Source organism: Anser cygnoides, chromosome Z, assembly GCF_040182565.1.
Source record: "Anser cygnoides isolate HZ-2024a breed goose chromosome Z, Taihu_goose_T2T_genome, whole genome shotgun sequence".
NCBI lineage: Eukaryota > Metazoa > Chordata > Aves > Anseriformes > Anatidae > Anser > Anser cygnoides.
The window spans coordinates 76,672,714-76,696,777 of NC_089912.1; the positions used below are offsets into that span (position 1 = coordinate 76,672,714).

General features: G+C 38.6%; 1 protein-coding gene across 2 annotated transcripts in view; it reads right to left on the reverse strand.

Annotated features, from left to right (window-relative positions):
* Positions 1-295: 295 nt before the first annotated feature.
* Positions 296-24,064, reverse strand: part of LOC106035572 (interleukin-6 receptor subunit beta-like) — a 39,588-nt gene continuing 15,819 nt past the window's right edge. For both annotated transcript variants that reach the window (XM_013180483.3, XM_048079536.2), the window contains 11 exons: positions 23,584-23,723; positions 22,636-22,777; positions 22,398-22,480; positions 19,355-19,565; positions 17,170-17,328; positions 15,986-16,108; positions 15,144-15,296; positions 13,193-13,336; positions 10,693-10,789; positions 8,487-8,550; positions 296-4,651 (listed from right to left, as the gene is read on the reverse strand). In XM_013180483.3, coding sequence (XP_013035937.2) covers positions 4,166-4,651; positions 8,487-8,550; positions 10,693-10,789; positions 13,193-13,336; positions 15,144-15,296; positions 15,986-16,108; positions 17,170-17,328; positions 19,355-19,565; positions 22,398-22,480; positions 22,636-22,777; positions 23,584-23,723 — 1,802 coding nt within the window. In that variant the 3' untranslated portion in view covers positions 296-4,165. The remainder of the gene's footprint in view (positions 4,652-8,486; positions 8,551-10,692; positions 10,790-13,192; positions 13,337-15,143; positions 15,297-15,985; positions 16,109-17,169; positions 17,329-19,354; positions 19,566-22,397; positions 22,481-22,635; positions 22,778-23,583; positions 23,724-24,064) is intronic.

Genomic DNA, 24,064 nt, shown 5'->3' on the forward strand with positions numbered 1-24,064 from the left:
CTTTCTGTAAAATTTCTGCCCTGGCCCAAGCAGGGATGGCTTTGTGAAAGGAAGAAGGAGTCTTTGAGGAAGGGTGATATGAATGACAGTTTCTAGCACAGCGTGTTGTTTTCAGTTCTATCAGTCAACCTGATGCTTCTGCTGTAGAAATAAAATACATACAAGGATGAAATTATTCTCCCAATAAGCACTGAGTAATTCGCCTTTGTGGCAATCTTCTGCAAGCCGTGTTTCAAAGTGACTGATGAAAACAGTCCAGAGTCCATAACCCACCTTCATACAGTGCTCATCAACACATTAACTAAAACACAGTTAACATAATCCAGGCAGTTGACTCACAGCTCTTTAAGAGAACAAAAATGGAGAGAGAGGGAAAAAAAAAGCAGATCAAGAGCATGCAACACAAATCAGGAAGTTCTGAGACAAGTTATCTTGTAAGTAAAGGGCTTTAATTAAATGGTTCATTATTTTACAGTTTTTGTAACAATTTTGTTACAATCTGGGGTTGACTCGGATTGTTAGGCTTCTCCTGTACTCTCTGCTTTTAGAAGGACTATGTTCAAGTGCAGATGCCATTGTGCTATAAGGTGGCTTTTAAGGTTGTCAAAGTACTCCTAAGAGCTTAGGTTTTTAGGGGATTTATAGATATTCTTTAGTTCCTATTATTCTATTTGATAGTTAATACAGAAGGAAAAAGGCTCTGTAACCTACTGTTCCAGGCCGAGTAGCTATATATCTTCTATCTGAAACACTGTAATAATTTTAAGTGCTGTCTAATTACTGTACTGTAGTCTCACCTTAGGCGTAAAAAAGTGTGGAAAAAATATATCACTGTGTCCGTACTATATAAGAGTATGCCAGAAAAAAATTGATCTAATCTTGTTACCAGAAAAAAAAAAACCACAACATATATTTACACTTTGCTCTTTGCTGGTGCTAGTTTAATCACTACCATGACTATACTCTTTTTGGTGTCACAGCTGGCTCACAATGGGCCACGACTTTGCATCCACAAATCTCTTTTTCTGGGTTACCTACCTAATTTTTGACTGTGTCTTACTAGATGCACTTTTTATTTTCAGGAATGTAGGTATGGAAGCTATTCTGTCATGGAACAGGTTTTGCACCGTTGCCTTGTTCTTCCTCTCGCATCATGCACTATTCTGCTGGCAATTAAGGTGATTATTTAGCCATAGGCCTTATCTAGGCTCTGTGCATATCTTGCATATTCAAATGGTGACACACAGCCAGATGTTACCCTTTGTTATATGAATATAGTGAGAATTCGCTTACCTTCTGTGCTCAACTGTTTTACCTCATTCTTTTTTATTGTCCTATACTATGATGTTGGATTTTTTTTTAACCCTCCTCTACTGCTCAATACACAGGCTATATTAGAGACTGAATATTACATTCATTTCTCTGTGAATATAAAAATGCTAAAACACTGTAACCCTGCAGTATATTATCCTATGCTATGAATCACTATGCTTAATGTACCTCTAGGCCTACAGTCAAGTGTCTAAAATTTCATAAAGTCTAAATTCTCACTAATGCTAACATGGTCATCTGGAGTTATTACTATATGCTGCTTAAAAAAAAAAGAAGTATTCAAATGCCTTGGGATTTATGATCCTCTCTAGTTTTAATTTCCCTCTTAATGCAATTGACAATACTGAAGCTAAGAACATGACTGAAAACACTTGAACAGTAATACACCCAATAAAATGAAATATCTTGCACATCTACTAGTAGAGGCAGCCTTCTGTAGTCAATACACATACACACATTTTTAAACAAGTTGCCCCTAATTTTAAGACCACAACACTCTGTGTCTCTGAGTCTGTGTCCCTTTTGACTGGATGAGAATAGCAAGCATAGTCTTCGATTTCTCTCCACACACAAGCTTCATTCTTTGTTCTCGAAGGATACCTCACGATGAAGTTATTTGTTTATAAGTAATCTCCATACCAGGATTTTTCATGTATCTTTCATTCTTCCAAATGTATGATTTACATCCATAATATAAGTATTGGATGTGATATTGCTCTGAGATCAGTAAAGAATTACATATACCGTGAGCTTTATAACCGAGAGTGAAATACACCCTTCACTTACATTACAAGCAAATAGGTCCATGTGTACTTCTAATGAAATTCTCCTACCCTGATAAATGGATTTTCTTTAGCAAGATGTCAGTCTATGGTTAATATCATTAAGGCAATACTCAGTGGGTCAAAAGCCCAGACTGTCTTTTGAGTTTCATATATAAAGGCCACTTCACATACTGAAAGTGTTCACAAGTCATTAGTTCGATTCTATTTGGTTACCTTATACTTTCTACATTATATAATAATATGTACTGTTTTAGTAGGTACAAAGTAAGAAAGAATGAATTCAACATTTACAGGGGCGAGTGAATTATTGATGGTATTAACTGCACCAGGAAAATAAGTAGTTCTGCCCATAAATGAAAGAAACATTACTGGTCAGGGACATGGAAATTTCTTAGGTTTGGGAAATAGGCAATTTAGGCTGCATTCAGGTGACTACATGATAATAATTGTGCATGACTGGAGGAATTTATTGTCCATAATAGTTATTCATTTCAGCCCCTCTACTAGAAATCGCAAGTACCAACTGCCTTGCTAAAAGCAGGATCAAATGAATTCTCCTAAATTCAAATGAGGCAAAGTCATCTGATCAACATTAAACAAATGATGAAAGACATTTAAAAAATGATTATTTAAACTTTTGTGATGGTCTGGGGAGTGTTGCTGTTATCCATTCTTTGAATAAGCAGAAGTAACAAGGGTGGGTGGTAACAGGTACATTGCTTTGTGACATAACAATGCATTTTATGTGCTAAGAAAGAATGATGCAAAACTCACAGTCAAGTGCAGATTGGTAAAAACTGTGAATTAAAAAATTTTTCCTGTGGGCCTCATTGAACTAGTCAAGTGGGGGACTTGCAATTTCTCTGATCTTTTTGCAAACATGGTTATTCTAGAATTCATAATGCCTAATATGCCTTGAAACATTTGAGTGAATGCAAACCATCCTTCACTTATAATGAGAGAATTTTAAAAGATACCAGTCTTGGGAACATCCAGTGCTTAGTGTAGAGTTGATCAACTGCTTTCTCCACAAAAATAATCTCAATAATATTTTTTCAATAAATCTCAATAAAGTCTCATAAACTAGAGTAGACAGTAATAAACTGGGTCTTCTACAATAACTGCAAACCATTAATGCCTACAGAGTTTATGGGTAAGAACCATGAACTGGAAAAGCTGGAAAGCCAGTTCAGACTCATTTTGTTGTGCAGATACATAATGCAGTCACATATAGATCAGAAAGAGGAGACCCTTATAGTCCCTATATTTCAATGACACCTTCTCTATGCAAACTTTCATGGATGACTAACTGAACTACCTATACAGCTCTCAAAGTCTGTTCTACAGATTTCGTTACTGCGTACAAGGTGAAATTTTATCTGCAGCTACCTCTCGCAAGAGAACAAGAATGTATTTCTATGTCTTTATAGGAAGAAATATCCTTAATTTAATGCAACTAGAACTCCAGTAGTAATAATTATGCTTATTATCATCTTCACTTACACAGCACTATTCATCTAAGATTAAGTGCTTTAAATAGGTGGAAAAGCATCGTTTTCCATTCCTAAATTCAAGGCTTCTCACAGTTTTGTTCACCCATCTTTGACCAGCTGGAGAGGATCTTTGTCATGGTAGGCATTTTTGGTAGAATTTTTACTAAAGAGCTAAACAACCTTTAAAAATCAGATCTTATACTGGTCACACTAATTAGTGAACTCCTCTGAAGACTGGAACAACACTGTTTTTAGACCAGAAGACTTGAAATGGCTTCTTCAGTGTGCTCAGACTAAGGAATTAGCAAGGAGATGCACCTTATTGGAAGGTTTTTCATACAGTCCCCTAAAAATTTTTCCTGTGTGAAGACAGTAGGAGTTGCCCAAAATGACCACGGTGAAATAGCTAATCTAATTATATAGTCAATCTATTTCACCAAGGAGCTTATTAAGTAGAACATAACCATTGTCACAAGCTCACTGTCCTAATGCCTCCATTCAATGATCAGAGGTTTTGGAAATTGAATTTTTGATAAGGAAAAGTATGCAAATTCCTCAGTCCAAGTTGACTTGTCCCATCAAAGTTGGTACAGATGGCAAAAATACTACCTGGCTTTGTTTGAGGTAGTCTTGGGGAGCAAACAATACCTGATGCTCAGTTTGTGCTGGCTTACTCCTTAGTTCCATTTCCAGGTTAGGATGAGCAGCTATTGCAGGCAGCTTCACTGTTAGACTCATCAGGGCTTTCTGGCTGAACTCCATGCTGGTGTAGTCGCTCAAGAGTGGTACCGTAATGGAAATGATTCCTTCTTTTTCACTTGTTACTGTTTTTTCAGGGATTTCTTTGTGTCTTATGTTTATGTCTATGTTATTCCTAGGTTCTTCTGACTGACAAGTGTCATACTTCCTGACTTCTACACCATCTGTAAAGTGCTCTAACTTCAAGGGAACCTTTGCCTCATGCTCTATGACATAAAGGCTGGTAGTATCATTGTCTGTCAGGGCCTGAAGCAGTGACTTTGAAATGGGTTTCCAATTCGTCTGCAAGGCAAAAGGAGAAAATATAATTTCAATATAATACCTTAGCAAAGTGCAATTGGCTATTTACTGAAATAAATATCAGAAGAATTAAAGCTAAGAGATGGTCTGGTCCTGCCTATATAATATGGCTAACTAATATGTTTTATCTCATCTACATTGGTTTTATAAACATGAGTGAGAATATTTATTGCCCTAATCCTGGTCTCTAAATTGGAGAGTTATATATTTGATGGGTGGACTATTCAGTGGATAAGGAATTGGCTTGAAGGTCACACCCAGAGAGTGGTGATCAATGGATCTATGTCCAAATGGAGACTAGTGGCAGGTGGTATATCTCAGGGGTACCTCAGGGGTCTGTCCTTGGGCCAGTACTGTTTAATATCTTCATCAACGACATAGACAGTGGGATAGAGTGCACCCTCAGCAAGTTTGCAGATGACACCAAGCTGAGTGGTACAGTTGATATACCAGAAGGAAGGGATGCCATCCAAAGGGACCTGGACAGGCTTGAGAAGTGGGCTCACATGAACCTAATGAAGTTCAACAAGCCTAAAGCAGGGTGCTGCACCTGGACCGGGGTAACCCGAGACGTGAATAAAGACTGGGACAAGAACGCATTGAGAGCAGCCCTGCAGAGAAGGACTTGGGGTTTCTGGTGGATGAAAAGCTTGGCATGAGTCGAGAGTGTGAGCTTGTAGCCCAGAAGGCCAACTGCATCCTGGGCTGCATCAACAGAGGAGTGGCCAGCAGGTGGAGGGAGGGGATTGTGCCCTGCTGCTCTGCCCTTGTGAGGGCCCACTTGGAGTGCTGCAGCCAGGTCTGGGGTCACCAGCACAAGAAGGATGTGGGGCTGTTAGAGCAGATCCAGAGGAGGGACATGAAGTTGGTCAGAGGACTGGAGCACCTCTCCTATGAAAAAAGGCTGAGAGAGCTGGGGCTGTTCAGCCTACAGAAAAGAAGGCTCTGGGATGACCTCACTGCAGCCTTTCAATACTTTCAAAATACTTTCAAAGGGCTGTTATATAAAGGATGGAGAAGGACTCTTTACTTGGGTAGATAATGACAAGACAAGGGGGAATGGTTTTAAACTAAAAGAAGAGAGATTTAGATTAGAGGTTAGGAAGAAATTTTTTACTCAGAGAGTGGTGAGGCACTGAAACAGGTTGCCCAGAGAGGTTGTGGATGCCCCATCCCTGGAGGTGTTCTAGACAAAGTTAGACGAGGCCCTGAGCAACCTAGTGGGTGGTGTGCCTGCCCATGGCAGGGGGGTTGGAGCTAGACGATCTCTGGGGTCCCTTCCAACCCAAGCCATTCTGTGATTCTATGATTAATATTTCGGCAAAGTTTTTCTTGCTTTTCTGTATGCTAGAGAGAAAATGCAGTGCTGATAAAATGTAGGTTTCAGGATGTGCTGTTCTGAGACACAGATTTCAAAAAGTTTTACCAATGTGCTACTACAAAAAGGCAGCAGCTTGAACAGCAGCGAAACCAACTTTTGCTGTAAGCCTCAGCATACAGTTTGTTACTCATCTTAATGCCATGATGCAATCTAAGTATACCTTGAATTACAAGCTTTTGCAAATTCTGGATCGTTAAATGGAGAACCATTTGTAATGCCAAGCATCTTTGTTTTCCACTTAGATTGTTTTTCTGGGCTTTCCCACCCTTGCTGTAATATTTTAAATACTTTATTTTTATTTTATTTTATTTTATTTTTTAAATATTTTAAATACTTTAACAATTATGGCCAGGTTTGTATGTTCTCTGACACTGTAAAGCCTCTGCTTTTGTTTCTAACTCCTCAGTTGCCCTAAACTTGTTTAAACTCTTACAGTTCTTTTGCAAGATACAAATAGGGATGTATTTTTTATTTACTTTCTTCCTATAATTCCTGTTCTGACCTGGAAAAAGAGTGCACTGTTCTTTGAAGTCTCAGCAATCTTGCATAAAATATCAGTTTTTTTTTTCTAACTGGAACTTGTAATGGGATGAGCAGACCCCCTCTGCATGGTAAGCATTTGTCTTGTTTCGAATAAAGACCTGTGTGATATGTACCTTCACTATCATGTTCATTATGAACAGCATCCCTAATGCTATACCTAACAAATCTAAAATAAGCTCTGTGTGAGCTTTTGTCTTTTTTAATCATGGGTAAGAAGAAAAAGCATCAGTGATAGACTTTCCATCTCCCAGGACCAACATGGGCTGACAAAGCAGGACAAGATTCTGCTCCCACCTCTGATACCCTGAGTAATTGCAATACCAAAGCATATTCTGTGCCAGCCTTTGCATGCATACAGGAATCTTCTTGACTCCTGCTGCCTTGGGCTCATGTCCTCAAATTACATCTGAGGCCCCTTTCATCTACTTCTCCTTATCCATTACAACACAGCACTATGCCCTCACTGTGCCTGCAGTCTCACTAATGTGTACAAGAGTGATTACAGCTCCTACTAGAAAACAGACTGTTTCTACACAATTAAATGTGAAAAATGAAAAAGGACAGATTTCAGATTTTTTGTTTGTTATACAAAGGAAGAAAGCAATGCTGATCTGCAACTAACCTTTTGATTACCAGCTGCCTGTCAGCACCTTCTTAAATTTCCTAGCTAATGGTTTACCTCTGGTGTCCTATATTTGGATTGTGTCTGGCTGTAGATACCTTCCAGCTTCTGGTATGATCTTAAATTGTGCTCTTGCCTTTTGCTATCTGAATATGTAACTTTAAACTCTCCAGACCTTGACTTCAGCTTAGCTTGACAATAGCATATGTTTCCTGTTACCAGTTTAATGCTTGAGAACAAGGAATTGATGCATTTCTACCTCTACCTATCAGGATCCACAGAGAAATGTGTATTTCACTTGGTCATTTATCGAGGCTAGCTTTTCTCTGCCATGCTTTTGTCCTAAATAGATAGATGTCTGCTTCGCTAAAGCTCACATTGTTTTCTTGAGAAACTAGATCTAGAAGTGTGAAACTAAGTTCAGGTCTGCCAGGAAAGTCAAAAAGATGTTAAAAGGAAAGCAGCACAGGTTCCTGTTCTAAATACATGATGGTTGGCAGTCTGAGACTTGGAAGATAAACTGAGGAGTCCTAAAACTGGAGCAGAAGCACTTATTTAAAAAGGAGGAGGTAAGCGGAGGAAGATGGAAGGAAGGTCACTAATTGGCAAAGATGATTAACGTGGTTTCTAGCTAACTTCCAGGCACTTTGTCAGTCCTGAAATTCAGGTAGCCTTACTAAAACACATAGGAAATCAATGGGTACGGCAAGGTTTGAACATGCTACTGAACTATAATGCCTCTTGACTAATCGATGCCTCCTCAGACAGCTACCAGCTGACAAGCCAGAGCCCTGGATTGCTCCAGAAGCATGTAAAGACTGAAGGGTGAAGACTGGATTCCAGAAAATACCTTATACATTACCTCCTGTGACACTTTTGTGGAATTAGGCCACAATGTGTTATTTATTCTCTATTTTGAGCAATGTGCTCAATTCCAGTTCCAGTTGTCGAAAAGTGACTGGATATTAGAACTGAACATCTCCCTTTGCATTACCACTCCCCCAGTTCAACTTTTTCTTATTCTTTTAACAACCATACCTTTAAGTATGCTGTATTATGTTTTCAAATAAATCTGAGAACCTTTATAAAACTAAAAGTCTCTGTCTGAACAACCTCCTAGTGTCATGTATTTCTAATGTTACCCTCGTTTCCCAATTGTTGAAACTAGATTTATTAGGTTGTAGTGTGAAAAAAACACACTAGTGTTACTGATTAATAAGTCAGAAAGATCTCCCTTGTGCATTTTTTCACACCATTGGAATAGTACTTGCCATATCTTGTATTGCACTGCTGTTTCTTGGATTCGGTACACTTGGCCAGCATGATATTTTCAACCTGTAAATAAATATTTTAAGTTTACTGTCAGGTTAATTGACTTGCATTTCCTATACATTTAAATTAACTGCCATTCCTACCTACATTTTATTGGTATTTTCATGACCATCAAAGATGTTCTACAATGATTATTAACCACAATGCCAATTAAGAAACGAAGGCCAAGCTTGTTAGTCTGCATTGAACTGCTGAATTGGTGAAGTAAACAACACCCAACAAACAAACAAGAAAACAACAAAGCAAAAACAAAACAAACAAACAAAAATATATGTTTCTAGCTTTCATGCAGTGATCCTGCTGTTCTGGAGGAGACTGTCCCTGAGACCTGCATGCTGGGATGGGGATGGCAATGAGGCTTCTACTCTTCCTTCACAGTCTGAGGTGAGCTCTTTCTGGGACAGATTACACTGTCTTACCATTTCATCTGATACAAGCATAAACATAACTCTACTAAACTGTTTCTGCCACAGCTGTAGATGAAGGGATAATTCTCAACAACCTGCTGCAAAATCAAAATCAACCATGTTTGTTTCAGAGCTTCAACCTCCCGGGGTGGGGGTTGTAAAGCATAGCAGGGTTCAGAATGGAGCCGTTCAAATTGGTTTCATCTGGCTGCTTTTCCACAGCCCTCTGGTCAGAGGGTTGGACTTTTCAGCTCCTTCCTTGAACCCAGGGGCTCAGAAGCAACAATACTTGCAGCATGCCGCTAGGCTCTTCAGACTCCCATGGCTGTCCACCATGGGGGTACGTGCAGGGGAGGCCCCGGGGCTGCTCCCCCTGTGCTGCTGCTGAGAGCTTGGGTGAGAAGAAGCTGCCTTTCATCTCCCACACCAGAGGCACGAAGCAGGGGCTGCTTGTGAAGGAGTGTCTGGAAAGCAGTGACACTGGGCAGCCATAGTAGTGGCAAGGCCCAGCTGGCTCCCTCACCACTGATCAGGCTGAAGTGAGGGGCTGTGTCCTCCGTGCCCCTTTCTGAGAGGAGAGGCCACAATGGCACTGTGCCCATCACTCCTGCTGCCCTGGGGTGCTGGAGAGCATTGCTCAGCATTTTCCAGCTGAGCTTCTCCCTGCCAGCAGCTGCTGTCAGAGCTGCACCATGGGACCTTTGGGCAATGACTCATATCCATACAAAAAAAATCAACACATTGTGAGAGACTGCATGAGGTTATCTAGGCCATCATCCTGCCTCTGTGCTGACTTCAGTGTTGTCTGGTCTTAGAGTCAAATCTAGACTTTATTAGAGGTCAGGTACTACGTCTTTGTTTAGGTGAAGCTTGCTGTGATGCCTGAGGCAGTAGATTTATCTGATCTCTTCTCTGATCCTATGAAGATGGGTTTTTGTGTAGCTGGTTAGTCCCTTCTTAACAGCTTCAAATTCAGCATCTGAGGCTGGTGCTTTTTAAAGGGAGAAAAAAGGCAGGTGGCATTCTAGGATATCATAATAGTGATATGAACGGTTGTATGCAAGTAGGCTTATGAGTAAATGAGCATTAAAACCAATTACTATGTGAGACATTTTTCTCTCAGTGTTAGTGCATACGCCTAATATTGCACCTGCACCTCATATTAATTTGAGGGGAAGAGGACATCTTCCCTTGTCCATATCTTGCAGGTGCCCTTATTACTCTCTCCTCTTCCTACTCATCCATTTGTTTCTCCTTCCCATTATGGGTTATGTGCATAATTTGTACAGTTAACATCAAAATGGGCTTGCAGGAAAATGCTCAGATGGCAACAGTTTCAGTATGCTGGTGGAATTTACCTTTGTATTTCAATGGAAAATACATGATCATCATTTGGGAATGCAAGAGTAAAATAATGAAATGCACTCTTCTGATTTCCTTATACATAGCCTATTTTCTACTGGGAGAAATGATCCATGCTCTTTTCAAGAGTGTTTGAGACAGGAAGTAGTCAGGTAACTCTATAAAAAATAAAAGATTATAGGTTTTTGACAGTATTTTAATCAGCTTGTTACTGGTTTGTAAATATTCTCATTGTGTAAATGAGTAGGGTGGCCTTTTTGTCTTGCTCTTTTGATTTGAGTTGCTTGCAATGGCAAAAAAAGGCCAGTGCTATGAAACTTAGGGTTAAGTAAAAGGGAGGTACTGCTAATAGCGTCATTCAATGTTCACTTCTTACCTTTTAAACACCAGAGAACAACTCACATGTGCAAAAACCAAAACAAACACCATGCTGAAGAAAATGCCAATCATAAAACCTTCAAATTCTCCTTTATCTGATGGGAAACAACAGAAAGATTGAATCAAACTTATGGTATCAAGTATGGAGAGGCCTTATTGCCTTCACTAGAGAAATACTTCAAACATATGTGAAATGTAACACGTTCTGGGATTCCTGTAACTGAAATTTAGTTTAAACAAAATATGGGATTTCTCAGACTGAGGCTTCCAAGTTTTTATTTTTAAGAGATCTTGATACATGCCAAGCTCTTAAATACACAATTCAAAGATAAACACTGTATAGTAAAAGAAGTATACCTACTTCCCACGTAAGTGAACTCTGGCTTGTTTAACAGGTCAAGTCTCTGCCACAGGTCTGACTTGGTAGGAAACTATTTGATTGAAATTGACATTTAACGTTTCAGGATTTTATTTTTTTTTTTGTGGTCAAACTCCACCTGGTCATGCTAATAGTAACATTTATTTATTTAGTAGATGACATGCTTCACCCATTTGGAATATTAAAATAATTTTATCCTCAGTCAGCCATTTGTCAGACTTCACTGTAAACCTACATCTACTATCGCCCATGTTAACAGATCTGCTTATGTTATAGATCTCTCCACCAGCCACCCCAAGACAAAAGTTTCAAAATAACATCAGGAAGGTGTGGTCAGTGCATGGTTGTGTTGCTGATACTGACAAACTATATTTGCAAAATGACTGCTTGCTTTTTCTTTTCCCATATACTCTCCAGCAAAAAGTTCTCTTTTAAAATTGAACAGCTACTTAATTTTGCTTAAAAACGTATTTGAAAAGTTACAAATTGCTTTGTTGCTGAAAAAGACTTTTATGACCAAGAAACCTGAGATTAAGTAACCTGTGAAATACTGGGGAAAAGTGGAAATAGTAAGTGTAATCTTTAAATTCGTTGTAATTACTTACATTTTTAAAATATTGCATTAAATTAACTCTGAAAGTTTTATCTTAATATATGTTCAATAGCATGGATGGAATAGAAGTACTGCAGATAAGCTCCAATGAAAACACTGATTTACTGTGCTGTCAGGAGAAAGGATTTATGTGGGGAAAAAAAATGCTGATTTCAAATAAGGTTTTTAATTTCTTTCCTGCTTCTTTCTTCATCAAATTTTTGACTCTTCAGTTGTTTGTATTAAATGAAGGGGCTATAAATACAAAAATGCTGTAATGGTAAGAAACCATTAGAATCTCTGAATACCTCAAGGTACTTTTCCTGTGACAGATACCATTTTAGCCTGCTTTTTTGTTATTGTTTTGGGCTTTTCTTGTAGAAAGCTTCACTTGAGTGAAGCTGTGGTCAAAATTAAAAAGGGTCTACTGTGGTGTTAGATTGTCTAATTGATAATGTGTTAAAAATATTTGAGAGTCTATGTTTTAGCTAACACCAAAGTTACTCAAAACACCTTCTAGTCCTACAATCCAAATCATTCATGAAAACATTGAAAAGAACTGGCCCTAAAATGTTGCCTTGGGGGACCCCACTGGTGACTAGCTGATAGCCTGATGTAGCCCCATTTACCATAACACTTTGAGCCCTACCTATCAGCCAATTGTTCACCCATCGTATGATGTTTTTGTCTAGCTGTATGCTGGACATTTTGTCCAGTAGGATCCTTCGAGAAACCGTATCAAAAGCTTTACTGAAATCCCAAAAGATCACATCAGCTGGTTTCCCTTGATAACTAGATGGGTGATCTTATCATAAAAGGAAATTAAATTTGTTAGGCAGGACCTACCCCTCGTGAACCCATGTTGGCTGGGACCTATGACTGCATTGTCCCCCAGGTGCACTTCAATAACTCCCAGAATAATCTTAGCATAATTTTACCAGGGACTGATGTGAGACTGACAGGCCTGTAGTTACCAGGCCTGGTAAAAGTAAAAAAGTACTTTAGTTATTAGAAAACAAAAGATCTTATCAACTGTCACAGTAAGAACAACTGAAAGAGGGACTTTTTTATTGTTAATGGCTCAGAGGACTAACTGGAAATCAGCTCTATTCGATTGCTCAGGATTTTGTCAAGAACAAAGACTACTGAACTTAACCAGTCACAGACAGAATATTTAAACTGGCAAAATCTGTGATGGGAGTCAGCAGTAAATAACATTCTGTGAATAGTTAACTTAAAAAAGGGCAGAAAATGTTTCAGAGATGAGAAACTCTAGCTAAGTCTTCTCTGCCTGTTAGGTAAAGAAATATAAGAGTTACATAATATATAGTATGTCTGTAAGAAAGGGACAATTTTGCATTTGCTATCAGTAAAGCAAGGATTGGGTAAGAGACCCTGTGCATGAGCACTTTGTTACTCCTTGAAAAGTAGGGAAAAGAGAAGGGGTAGAGAATAATTATTTATATATTGGTGTATAAAATCAAGATTGATGATGGGCAACACAGTATCATAGGGCTTCTACAGTACCGTATTTTAGAGTACTGAAAGGTTGTGAAAGAGTCGGCAGTCCTTCTCCAGCATTAGTGAATCCTGAAATCTGTATGCGGTAGATGGTCTTTCCCTTAAGTCCAGTAAGGTGGTAACTTGTGGTAGAAGAGTTGACACTAGCAGCTGAAAACACAATAGGGGTTAGGGTGTGAGGCAATTAGGTGATCTCTGTTGGCTGAGTCTGTAACAGTGCAGCTGACTGGGGAGAAGGCAAAATTTTTATGCCCTGATCCATATCTGGAGGAGGCCACTCTACACAGGTTTTCTTTGGATGATTATAAGAGGTTATTATTCTCCAAAATACTTGCATGCATTTTGATTCCAGGTATAAAAAGCATGATTTTCTAACACACCACGATGCCTAGGTGATATGTGCAGTAGACTGTGTATAATAGGCAATAGGCCTGATTTGCTGAACAGTGGTTTTAATGAATACTCCTGGCTGTAACAGTTGAAATAAGGACAGGTTCTCATAGCAGTAAGGGAATAATGTGTGTGTTAAGTCCTGTCTTTGATCATGGAGAGAGAAAAGCATCTGAACTGCCTGTAAATAATGACTGAACAAGATTTGCAAGACTAGACCTTTGCTTTACTCTCACTACTGTAATCAGTAGTTATTCACCTTGATCAATATCAGTGATATTACTTTAGTTTCTGTACAGAAAAATGGCCATGTATTCTGCTTTATCTGCATTTTAGGCCTTTTAGCTCAACCTTTCTTTCCAGATGGAGCAGTTTCCTCTAGTTAGAATTATTTAACCAACCAATGCAGTAGAATACCTTTAACATGGCAGAATTTAGTTTTCAAGTTTGCTACTGAGAATTTGAGATCTTCACAGAAGTAGAGATGGTGCTGTAGCCTACAGGTTTCCCCAAATTCTCAAGTAAAATTATTCTTCCTTTCTGGAAAACATGGCAATCTGTTGTTGGGTCAGTATTTTATTGACTGATTCGGAGAGAGGAAAAAAATGAAGCTCAGTCCTGGACACTCCCGTCTGTCTCCTCTTCCACTCTCTGATAGGTACCTGGGGAGGAATAGAGCTCCCTGAAGTCACTGTCAAGTCCCCTGCTAACTTAGGGGACCCAGGGCTGCATACTTGAAGCTTTTTTTACCTTTTATGGTTCTCTAAAGGCATATGCCACCACGAATTATAGAACCCTTGTTTTTCTCCTTTGTCAGACCCTAGGTCTTGGGTTCTATTAGTCTTTCATAACGTCTTTAATTTTTTTGAAAGTCAATATGTGCAAAGTTAATGCATTATTATTTACCACAAGAAAAGACTTCTTGCTGCAAACCAGAAGAAAAATGTTTATAAAAATAGATACTTTTTTTTTTTTCAAACTTAAGAGTTTGAAATCATAGCTATTCATTTATTTCAATGTGTATAAATTTAAACCTTGGAAGTTAAACAAAAAAGCTATAATTAAAAAAAAAAAAGTTTCTAAAAATGAAGTAATAACCAGGTATTTCAAACCAGGTAAGAAATACAAATTACTTTCACTACTAATTGAATTCTTAGAAGAAATGTAATGCACAGATTGAAACCTGGCTGAGTTGCAATGAAATATAAAAGTATTGTGACTGAAATCATAATACCTCAGTTACTGAAAGTATACATATTCCTTTCAGTGTTATTGAAGAATTCTACTGTATTCTTAGAACTGTAAGTTTTAAGGCAACTTTTCTTATCAATATTTAATGTGAGGTAGTCCTAGGAATACCTAGAATTTTCTCGATATCATCTAAAGCATTAAAACTCTAACAAGGAGATGATTTTTGAAAGCACTCAGTTCCCAGGGAAATCTAATTCAGTAGTGCATTGTGAAAGCACTATCACAGTGCAATACTGTATGAATGTAATGTCTCTGTATGAAACTTTTTTTGTCATGGCTCCGATTTACGCCCTTGTTCTGAGCAATGGACACTTACCCAGCCACTTTTTCCCTGATGAATCTTTGTAGCTGATTCTGTACCCCTGGAGAAAACCCAAACAGTCTTCGGCAGCTATTTCAGTCCACTTCACAAGTGCAGAATGCTTTGTGATATTCAGAATTGTCACATTAGTGGGGCCTGCCCTAGGAACTTAAAATTCAGAAAATAATTTAAGTTCTGCATTAGTATTTATACAGCAGACATACAAGACTGAAACCTAGCTGCGGCCTAGAGAGATGCTTGTCTGATTCTAATTGTCATAAATATTACATCAAGGTTGGAAGAGAAAAGAGAAATCCCATAAAGTAAAACAACCTCATTAACCTCTTGTGGCATCCCTGCCCATGGCAGGGGGGATGGAACTAGATGAACTTTAAGGTCCCTTCCAACCCAATCCATTCTATGATTCTATGTTTAAGCAGTGCCCAAGTAGGTAGAAAATACGTCTGACTCATTACAAACACTTTTACTCCAACAGTCACAGCTGTATTCATTTCAAGTTGCAATAGAAGACATCATTGAATTTGAATTGGAAAATCTGACTTTTGCTACAGTTAAAGTTGAGCTACAAGGAGCAGTAACTCAGGGACCCTCTTTCAGTTATTTTGGTAATGTCATGTGTAATAATATCATTTCTATGGACTTGTCAGTAAGAAACAGCATGCAGGTCATTCACTGCCAGTGCATAGCCGCTTAGGACCAAAGGCAATGCTGACTGGAGAATGCCGTTAAGTCACCTGGAAAAGAAACATTGTGTAGGACTTTTTTTTTTTTTCTTTTCTGCAGATAGGAAATAAAAAGAAATATAAGGGATGAGGTTATATAAAAGGGAGTAATACCTCCTTCAACTGAGTAAAAGTGGGTCACTCCAAAAGTCTTTTCATGTCTTGTGAAATTTTCACACTGACACACATCAGATGCATGTACCATTATTTTGTACAGCTTATGTGGCTGAAAATTGTCTGGAAAACAAATAAACATATAACAGGTTTTACTGAAAAGTTATAAATGAAAAAAAAGGGGAGGAGAGACAAGAAGTTTATAGTTTTTCTATACAGCTCTTACTTTCTGAGCCTCAAAACATAGTATATATTTACAGTGCATTACACCAAGTACAAAGTATATACATAGTTTCTCATTTCCTCTGAACCCTTTATTAAAACTACTTCAGAATCAGAATAAGAGGTAACGCAGTTTTGCTTTTAAAAGATGTCATACTTATAATCCAGCTCTGGAAGGCTTAAGCTGCTGAATGTAAAGTATGAAACTAAAATGGCTGTAGACTTCTTAGTTCAAGGACAGATATTTCCCCCCATATACTAGCATATTTAAAAGCAAGCAAAACAAATAGAGGTAACATGTTGTAGATGTTGCAGGAGGACCAAGGAAAACATTACATTTATTAACATGAAACTGGAGTAAAATGTTCTCTGCTGTACATAAAAGACAGTTCCGAATGGTCTTTGCATTAGTCAACTATGTGATTTTAATCAAGATTTTGGATGACTGTCCTTTAAACTGACCTCTGCCTGCAGATCTTCATGCCCGATTTGGTAATCAGAGTACTGGAGTTGAGAATTTGTGCTCTGACAAGTACAATTATGGGGAAGAAAAATAATATAGGGGAAAGTCTGTAACAGAGCAGTTTATATTTGAGGTTAAGTTTACCAAGGGGCTAGGGAAGCTTTTTTTGTTCTCATACCACAGTGTTATCCAGCAGGTAGTGTACAGGTCTGTCCGACATTTGGGGAAGGAGAGACCTCTTACCAACAACAGCAGCTTAGCTGCATTTCTTGCCCAACTGTGACTGGAAGAATCCTACTGAGGACTCTCTCAGGACTCTTTCTACTTGGTTGTTTTGTAAAACTAGATGTTGCCTCAGTGCTGGACAAAGACACAAGGCATGCTTACCTGGATCCTCAGTTTGTTCTTAAAAACAGGATGAAAATTCTTCCCTCCCCAGCCAAAAATAACCAGTAAATGAAATGGTTCCTCCATTAGGAGATGTGGTTGTTGCCGTTACCTAGTGTGAAATTTCCAGCAGGTGTAGTTACTATTTTCATGCGCATATCCTCTCCACCAGTGCCCCAGTCAACCACAAAACATTTTGGACTGTATTCTGGAGTCCAGGTGACAACTGCATCAGTTCCCTGAGGTTTAACATTGATTTGGCCAGGCAAGTCTGTGAACAAATGTACCATTAGAGTTGAATGAACAGGAAAGCAGTCTGTCCCCCCCCGCTTCACTTTTTTTCTGTCTTTTGCTCTGAGTCATTTCGAGATTCTTCATTAAGTAGCTATTGTGAGGATGACCTGTATATAGTAATGTCTACACCTTTATGTCAATAAAAAAAATTTAGCAGCTAATACTTTGCAGTGGTCTCTGGGAACACCAGTGTTAATTGATGGTCATGACCTTTAATTTCTTACAATTGGATATGTGGAAATGGTTGCTCCACATCTCAAGAAGAAGCAGCCCGACATTGCTAAACAGCCTTCTGAGGACCGCTATTGACTGCTACATATAGAGCAAATGCGAGACTGCTTTTACCTGGGGGAGGAGAAGGGGCAAATTATAGATTGTAACTATGTAATTTCATATTTCATATTCTTCCAGAAAAATGCAAAATGCTTTAAAAGTTCTGCTGTCTTCTAAGATAGATTATCAAGCTAGGGAACACCTTCTGAGTGAAACTAATGGGGAAAAGAAACAACTTGTCATGTAGTGTAAGAGGTGAATATTATGGCAGACAGACAAAGTTCTCCATTTTATCTCCTATCTGAAAACCAATAAGAAGAATTAAAGAGAATATCTTTACTAGCCAAGAAAACTTTGTGCATGCAGAGAAGGAATTTATCCTGGGAGCAGAGTTCATGCAATTATCTTCCCAGTAATTCATCATAGGTATAGAGAACCTGCCTGTAAGTAAAACCAAATCTAGAACAGATGTCTGGAGAGAGCCATGAAGAACAGGCAGCAATTTAGTAAACAGGTAGCTGTCAGATGAAAGATGGCTTGAGGTGAGAGTATGTATTACATCAGAAGAAAGAGAAGCAGTCAAATGTAACGACCAAAATGAATTGTTATGCATTTGCAGGGCAAAGGAGAACGTAATGAGGGGTGTGTGTTAGAAAATTCTAGAAAACTAATTGTTTGCAGATATCTGGTGCTTGCACCCTTGTTCACCAGCACATTCTGTAGCTTGTTTAAAAAAGAAAAAAGGGAAGAAGAGTCATAGAATCATAGAATACCCTGAGTTGGAAGGGGGACCCACAAGGATCACGGACTCCACACAGGACCACCCCAAAATCAGACCAGATGTCTGAGAGCATTGTCCAAACACTTCTTGAACTCTGTCAGGCTCGGTGCCGTGACCACTGCCCTGGGGAGCCTGTCCCAGTGCCCGACCACCCTCTGGGTGCAGAACCTTTCCCTAACACCCAGCCTGACCCTCCCCTGTCCCAGCTCCATGCCGTCCCCTCGGGTCCTGTCGCTGTCCCCAGAGAGCAGAGCTCAGCGCCTGCCCCTCCGCTCCCCTCGTGAGGGAGCTGCAGGCCGCCATGAGGCCTCCCCTCAGCCTGCTCTGCTCTGGGCTGAGCAAACCAAGGGGCCTCTTCCTCTCTAGACCCTTCACCATCCTGGTTGACCTCCTTTGGACACTTCTTATATTGTGGGGCCCAAAACCGCACACAGTGTTTGAGGTGAGGCCATACCAGCGCAGAGCAGAGCAGGACAACCCCTTCCCTTGACCAGCTGGCAGTGCTGTGCCTGATGCACCCCAGGGTACGTCTGGCCCTTTTGGCTGCCAGGGCACACTGCTGGCTCATGTTCAACTTGCTGTCAACCGGAACCCCCAGATCCCTTTCTCCAGCCTCCAGTCCCCCAGTCTGTATGTATAGCAAGGTTTGCTTTGTCCCACGTGCAGCACTTGCTCTTGTTAAACTTCATGTGGTTGATGATTGCCCAGGCCTTTAATTTGCCAAGATATCTCTTCAAGGCCTCTCTGCCCTTGATGTGGAGTCAACAGCTCCTCCTAATTTAGTGTCGACCACCAACTCACTTAGTGTACCTTCAAGTTATGTTAAATACAAGGAATAATAAATTGCTTGGTGATGTTAACAAGGAATGTTAAATTGCTTGGTCTGTTAGTTAATTTATATCAAAATCATAAAACTTCTCCACCACTTAATTGAGTAAATGTTAAGTACCTGTTGCAGAGGAATCTGGGACAATGTAGGTGGTTTGTGGAGATTCTCCTTCTTTGTTATAGGCAGAAATATTAACCCTATAAGAAGCCATAGAGAGATTTAGAAGAACATTTCTGTCCTTTAGAATGATGCGATTTTGCGAGTCCATGCAGCTGTTGGGTATTCTTTCAACATCAACATAGTATCCAAGGATGTTCTCACTTTGCATTACCTACAAAGAGGAAAAAGATTATTTCAGGAAAAGGTTCTTCGCTGAGAGGATGGTTGGGCACTGGAACAGCCTCCCCAGGGACATAGTCATGGTACCAAGCCTGCTGGAGTTCAAGAAGCATTTGGACAACACTTTCAGACACATGGTCTGATTTTTTTTTTTTTTGGGTGGTCCTTTGGGTACCCAAGGTGTTGGACTTGATGATCCATGTGGGTCCCTTCCAACTCAAATATTCTATGATTCTATGATCTTATAAATGTTATGTCCTGTGTAGAAAATCAAGAGCAATGGAATTGGATAAACAAAATGTCAGATTTAATAATGGAGATAAAATAATAGTATTTCAGTTAGGTTCTCAGTAATCAATTAAGCAAAGTATTTTCTTAATATTAACAGCGTTCTTAAATTGAGAGGACTTAAGCACCGTTTTAAGTGTTTTGCTTAACTGGGATCTTAGTTATGTGCATCCAACTAGCAATAGCAGCAGTGTAGCGGCCATAACATTCTCTACATTTCACTGGAACATATACCCCTCATAATTAGGAATCTGAAAGTTAACAAGAGGTGTTGAATTGAAGTTTATGCCTCTGGGAATATTCATCTACTAGACTCTGTTAGACATCCAGTCTCTTTGAGGATAAATGCTGATAATTATGCTACAACTTTGGAACATGTTATATATCTATTGATACAAATTTTTAGGTGGTGATGGTTCACTCATTATTTTATTGTATTAATCTTAATGACAGATCAGAAAATGAGTGGACAGAAATTCAAACCACTGCAGTCTAGATAGAAACTGAAAGAAATACAAGGAAGTCTGGGAATTGTGCAAGAATTGCTTCTGATGTCCAGTGTGTCTATTATTTCTTAGTCAACTTGGCAGTGAATTAGTAATATAAAGAAAACACTAAGCTAGGAGGTCAAGTTATCTTAGTGAAATAATTGTATAATTTTGGACTAACATAGATGGGATGATGCTCAGCAAATTTAAAAGGCAAAGACATACATGCTGATAGGGATTTCTGCTAAAGGTGGAAGTTTTTAAAATGGAAACGAAGTTTATCCCAGCATATGGAGGGACAAACGAGTGGCACCAGTGGCCTTATCTGAAGCTCTGATGAAGCTGCTGCGGGAATAGCATTATGCTTCTCTCACCAGACTTTGAAAGTGGAAAATATTTTTGTGTAGGAGAAATAATTCCTAGAATATGTTGCATATGAGGTCTATTACACAAGAAGAAATGAGCAGAACATAACTTTCTTAAATTAACAACATGAGACTGGAAAAGCCAAGCACTGTGCAGTGCAGCAGGAGGTCTTATGTTATTTCCAGTGAGGAAAGCAATATGTAATGCCTGGTTGGATGTTCAGAGCCGAAGCCATCTATCTTGTGTCTTTTGGTCCAAACTCTGTAGAGCTTACACATGGAACATTAACAAGAACAGAGAAGCTATGGCTAGTCTCTACCATTTCAAAGCTGTTTTGTTTGTTTGTTTATTTCAAATTGGCTTAAACGAGTAAGGCAGCAGATTTTTTTTTTCTCTATTTACCATGTTAATTATTGAGTATACTCCTTCCCTCTGCCTCTTCGATGTTTGCTGAAGCCATCTGGACTTGAATCTTATTTGATATATTAGATTAGTGCAAGAGATTTCCTGAAAGAAGGTGCTAGCCTTGATCTCGTATTTAATGTACATATTTTTTACTTAAAGCACTTTAGTGGAGAATACTTTCTTAACATTTAAATTGGCATGTACAATCCACTTCTTTATCTCAAAATGAATCATTTACTTTGCAGCTTTGCCTTCTTCTCAGGAGATAAAGGAAAAGAAGGGATATCTCATCCCAATCAGAAGCGTAGGTGTCTACTTCCTCTGCTATTTTTTCTTTCCCTTACAAAAAGCCACAGGGGGTAATTACAAAACTTTCCAGATTTTCTTGATATTTCAAAACTCTGCCAATCTCTGTCTTTTCTGCTTTAGACATTCCCTATGGCAAGCTTCTGGGAGTTTGTAGATGTTTCTTCTCTCAGCATCTAGTTAGACTTAGTTTCCACGTGAAAACCTGCAGGTACACTTTGCTCAACAAAATTGGCTATGGGCCCCTTAAATGTGAATTCAAGACTGTCAATTATCCATTTCTTGCCAAGAGAATTTCAGCTCGTTCAATTGACTGATAAACTGTAGTCAGTCTGCTGGTAATGCCACCTGCTACAGAAGGGGTGAAGCCTCTCACTTGTAAAGTCAATTTTAAATATCATTAGGGGAAACACGAAGCTAGATGTTTTTGTAAGCCAGAACAACTTTTCTTTCCTTTTCTCTCCTGATTATAATGTATTTGCACTTCTGAATTAGCAGATTAGTAGACTTACTAAGTGCTTTTCTGAAAAGTTTTGGTCCCTATTGAGAATATGAATGTTCCTTAGAAACATGTCAAACACAATGTATGTTGCTTGAACATGTTAAGGCTTACAAGGATCTTTCAAGAAAAGATTAATTCTAAAACAAGCCTAAGGCACACCAATTCTTGATGTTAGCTGGAAAGAATATCAATTCTAGTCAATGATTTGATTCTAGAAATTGCTGTTTTAATAATTTTAAGTAAAAAAATAAATAGTTTATAAAAAGGTATAGTTTTTGCCTGCTAATTTCTAGCACCGGGCACAGAACCAGACAAATTCAGTGAATCCTGAAGCACAAGTTCAATATTCAGTGCTTTTTCTTTGTACATTGTAGCCTCAATAAAATGAGAAAGACTCTTTTCTTCCTATAAAGTAATGAATGAATAGCATGGATATAACAGAAGGGACCCATACTCAAGAGAACATTACCTCCCACTTAAGAAGAACACTTCTTCTGCCTGGAGAGATTTCTGTAGTTGCATTGTATGATATTCTTGGCTTGCTCATGAGCTCTGGTAAACATGGGAAAATAGGAAGACATGCACTCATATAAATCAGTTTGATCTTCATCTTTTCAATAGTATCTGACAATGCTATTTCCTATGATATAAAATTGGAAAAGGCTTTTACACTCATGCTTATTGACATGAAACCATCTTTCACTTACTGTGAGGGACCAAAATCTCTCTACTCCAAATGCAAACACAGTGAAGACCATCCTTGGCTATGCATCTGAGCTGAACAATGTACGAAGATGTAGCATTTAAATTTGAAACAGTGATGTTGACAGCATTGCTTTCTATGGGCACCTAAAAACAAATGATATTTAATGTATGTGGCAGCAATAAAACATAAGACATAGTCTTATAAACATAATAAAACATAGTCTTATATTAACTGTTTACTCAGTCAAGGACCATTATTCTGACTGCAGAATAAAGTAGCAGTCCCCATCATAAAAGAAGAATTGCTACATATCTTAGCCAATTTCTTTTCATTCTTTCAAGATTATATTTTCTTCTTCATGATCTAACTTTGTTCAGCCAGGACATGTAAGCAGTAGTGTAGGTCTAAACATTGTTTTTTAAAATTGATTAGGCATATATGCTGAAAAATTAACAGTTACTTAGCTTTGATACTTGCTGGTGTTCTGAAGAACAATATCACAGCTACCTGGTCTCTGATAAGTCTGAAAATGTAATGATACCAGCAAAGTAAGTAATATGGCCCATCACTTAATGTATAACCAGGAGCTGGGATTATATCTAATTTCTGATATCCTCTGTAGATCCTCAGCTTTTCCACTGTTGATTGTTGTGTCTTATTGTCTGGTTAATTTACCAGCTAACACAGTGTTCTTCCTTTTTTTTTTTTTTTTCCCTTTCTGTATTAAACTATTAATTTGTCTCTCCCATACAGCTCAGGATCTGTCAGAACAAAACTAAGAGATCTTTGTGAGATTTGCCTTCAAACTGAATGCTATGCTTTCTCGCTATCCCTATTTCTGTGCTCTTCAGTAGCATCCTGTTTACATCCTGCCATACGTGCTATGTACTGCTGAGCTGATGGTAAGTCACCTTATGTTCTCAAGTAATTGGCATCTGGAAATACTTACCAGAGTCCACTGAGTGGTTTCTGTGAGTGCCTCTCTGTATCTCAGTTCATATTGTGTAGGAGTTGCAGGCATGTCCCATTTTATTATCAGTTGGTTTGTGATCTGATGAGCATTTATGTTAGATGGTGTCAAGCACTTCCCTAAAATGGGAAATATGCAGATGTTATCAATACAAGAGAAGCAGGAAAGCTTTGGTAATTATTTGCCAGGTGTGTTGGTGTGTTTCACTGAAAATAAAATATAAGACTTGGCTTAGAATACTGAAGAAGACTTTTAAAAGACTGAAAATAAATTATTACTAAATCTTTATGGCATCAACAAAATAGGATTGTTCCCCTTGCAATTATTTTGTGAATGTTTCTCCTGATATCAGGAAGACCCTTTTTCTAAACAGGTGCTATTCTGAGTGAGTCTGAATGGCAAAATCAAAATGTCAATAGTACCTAAAATTATGTTCTGTAGAAAAGTTTACAGAACTTAA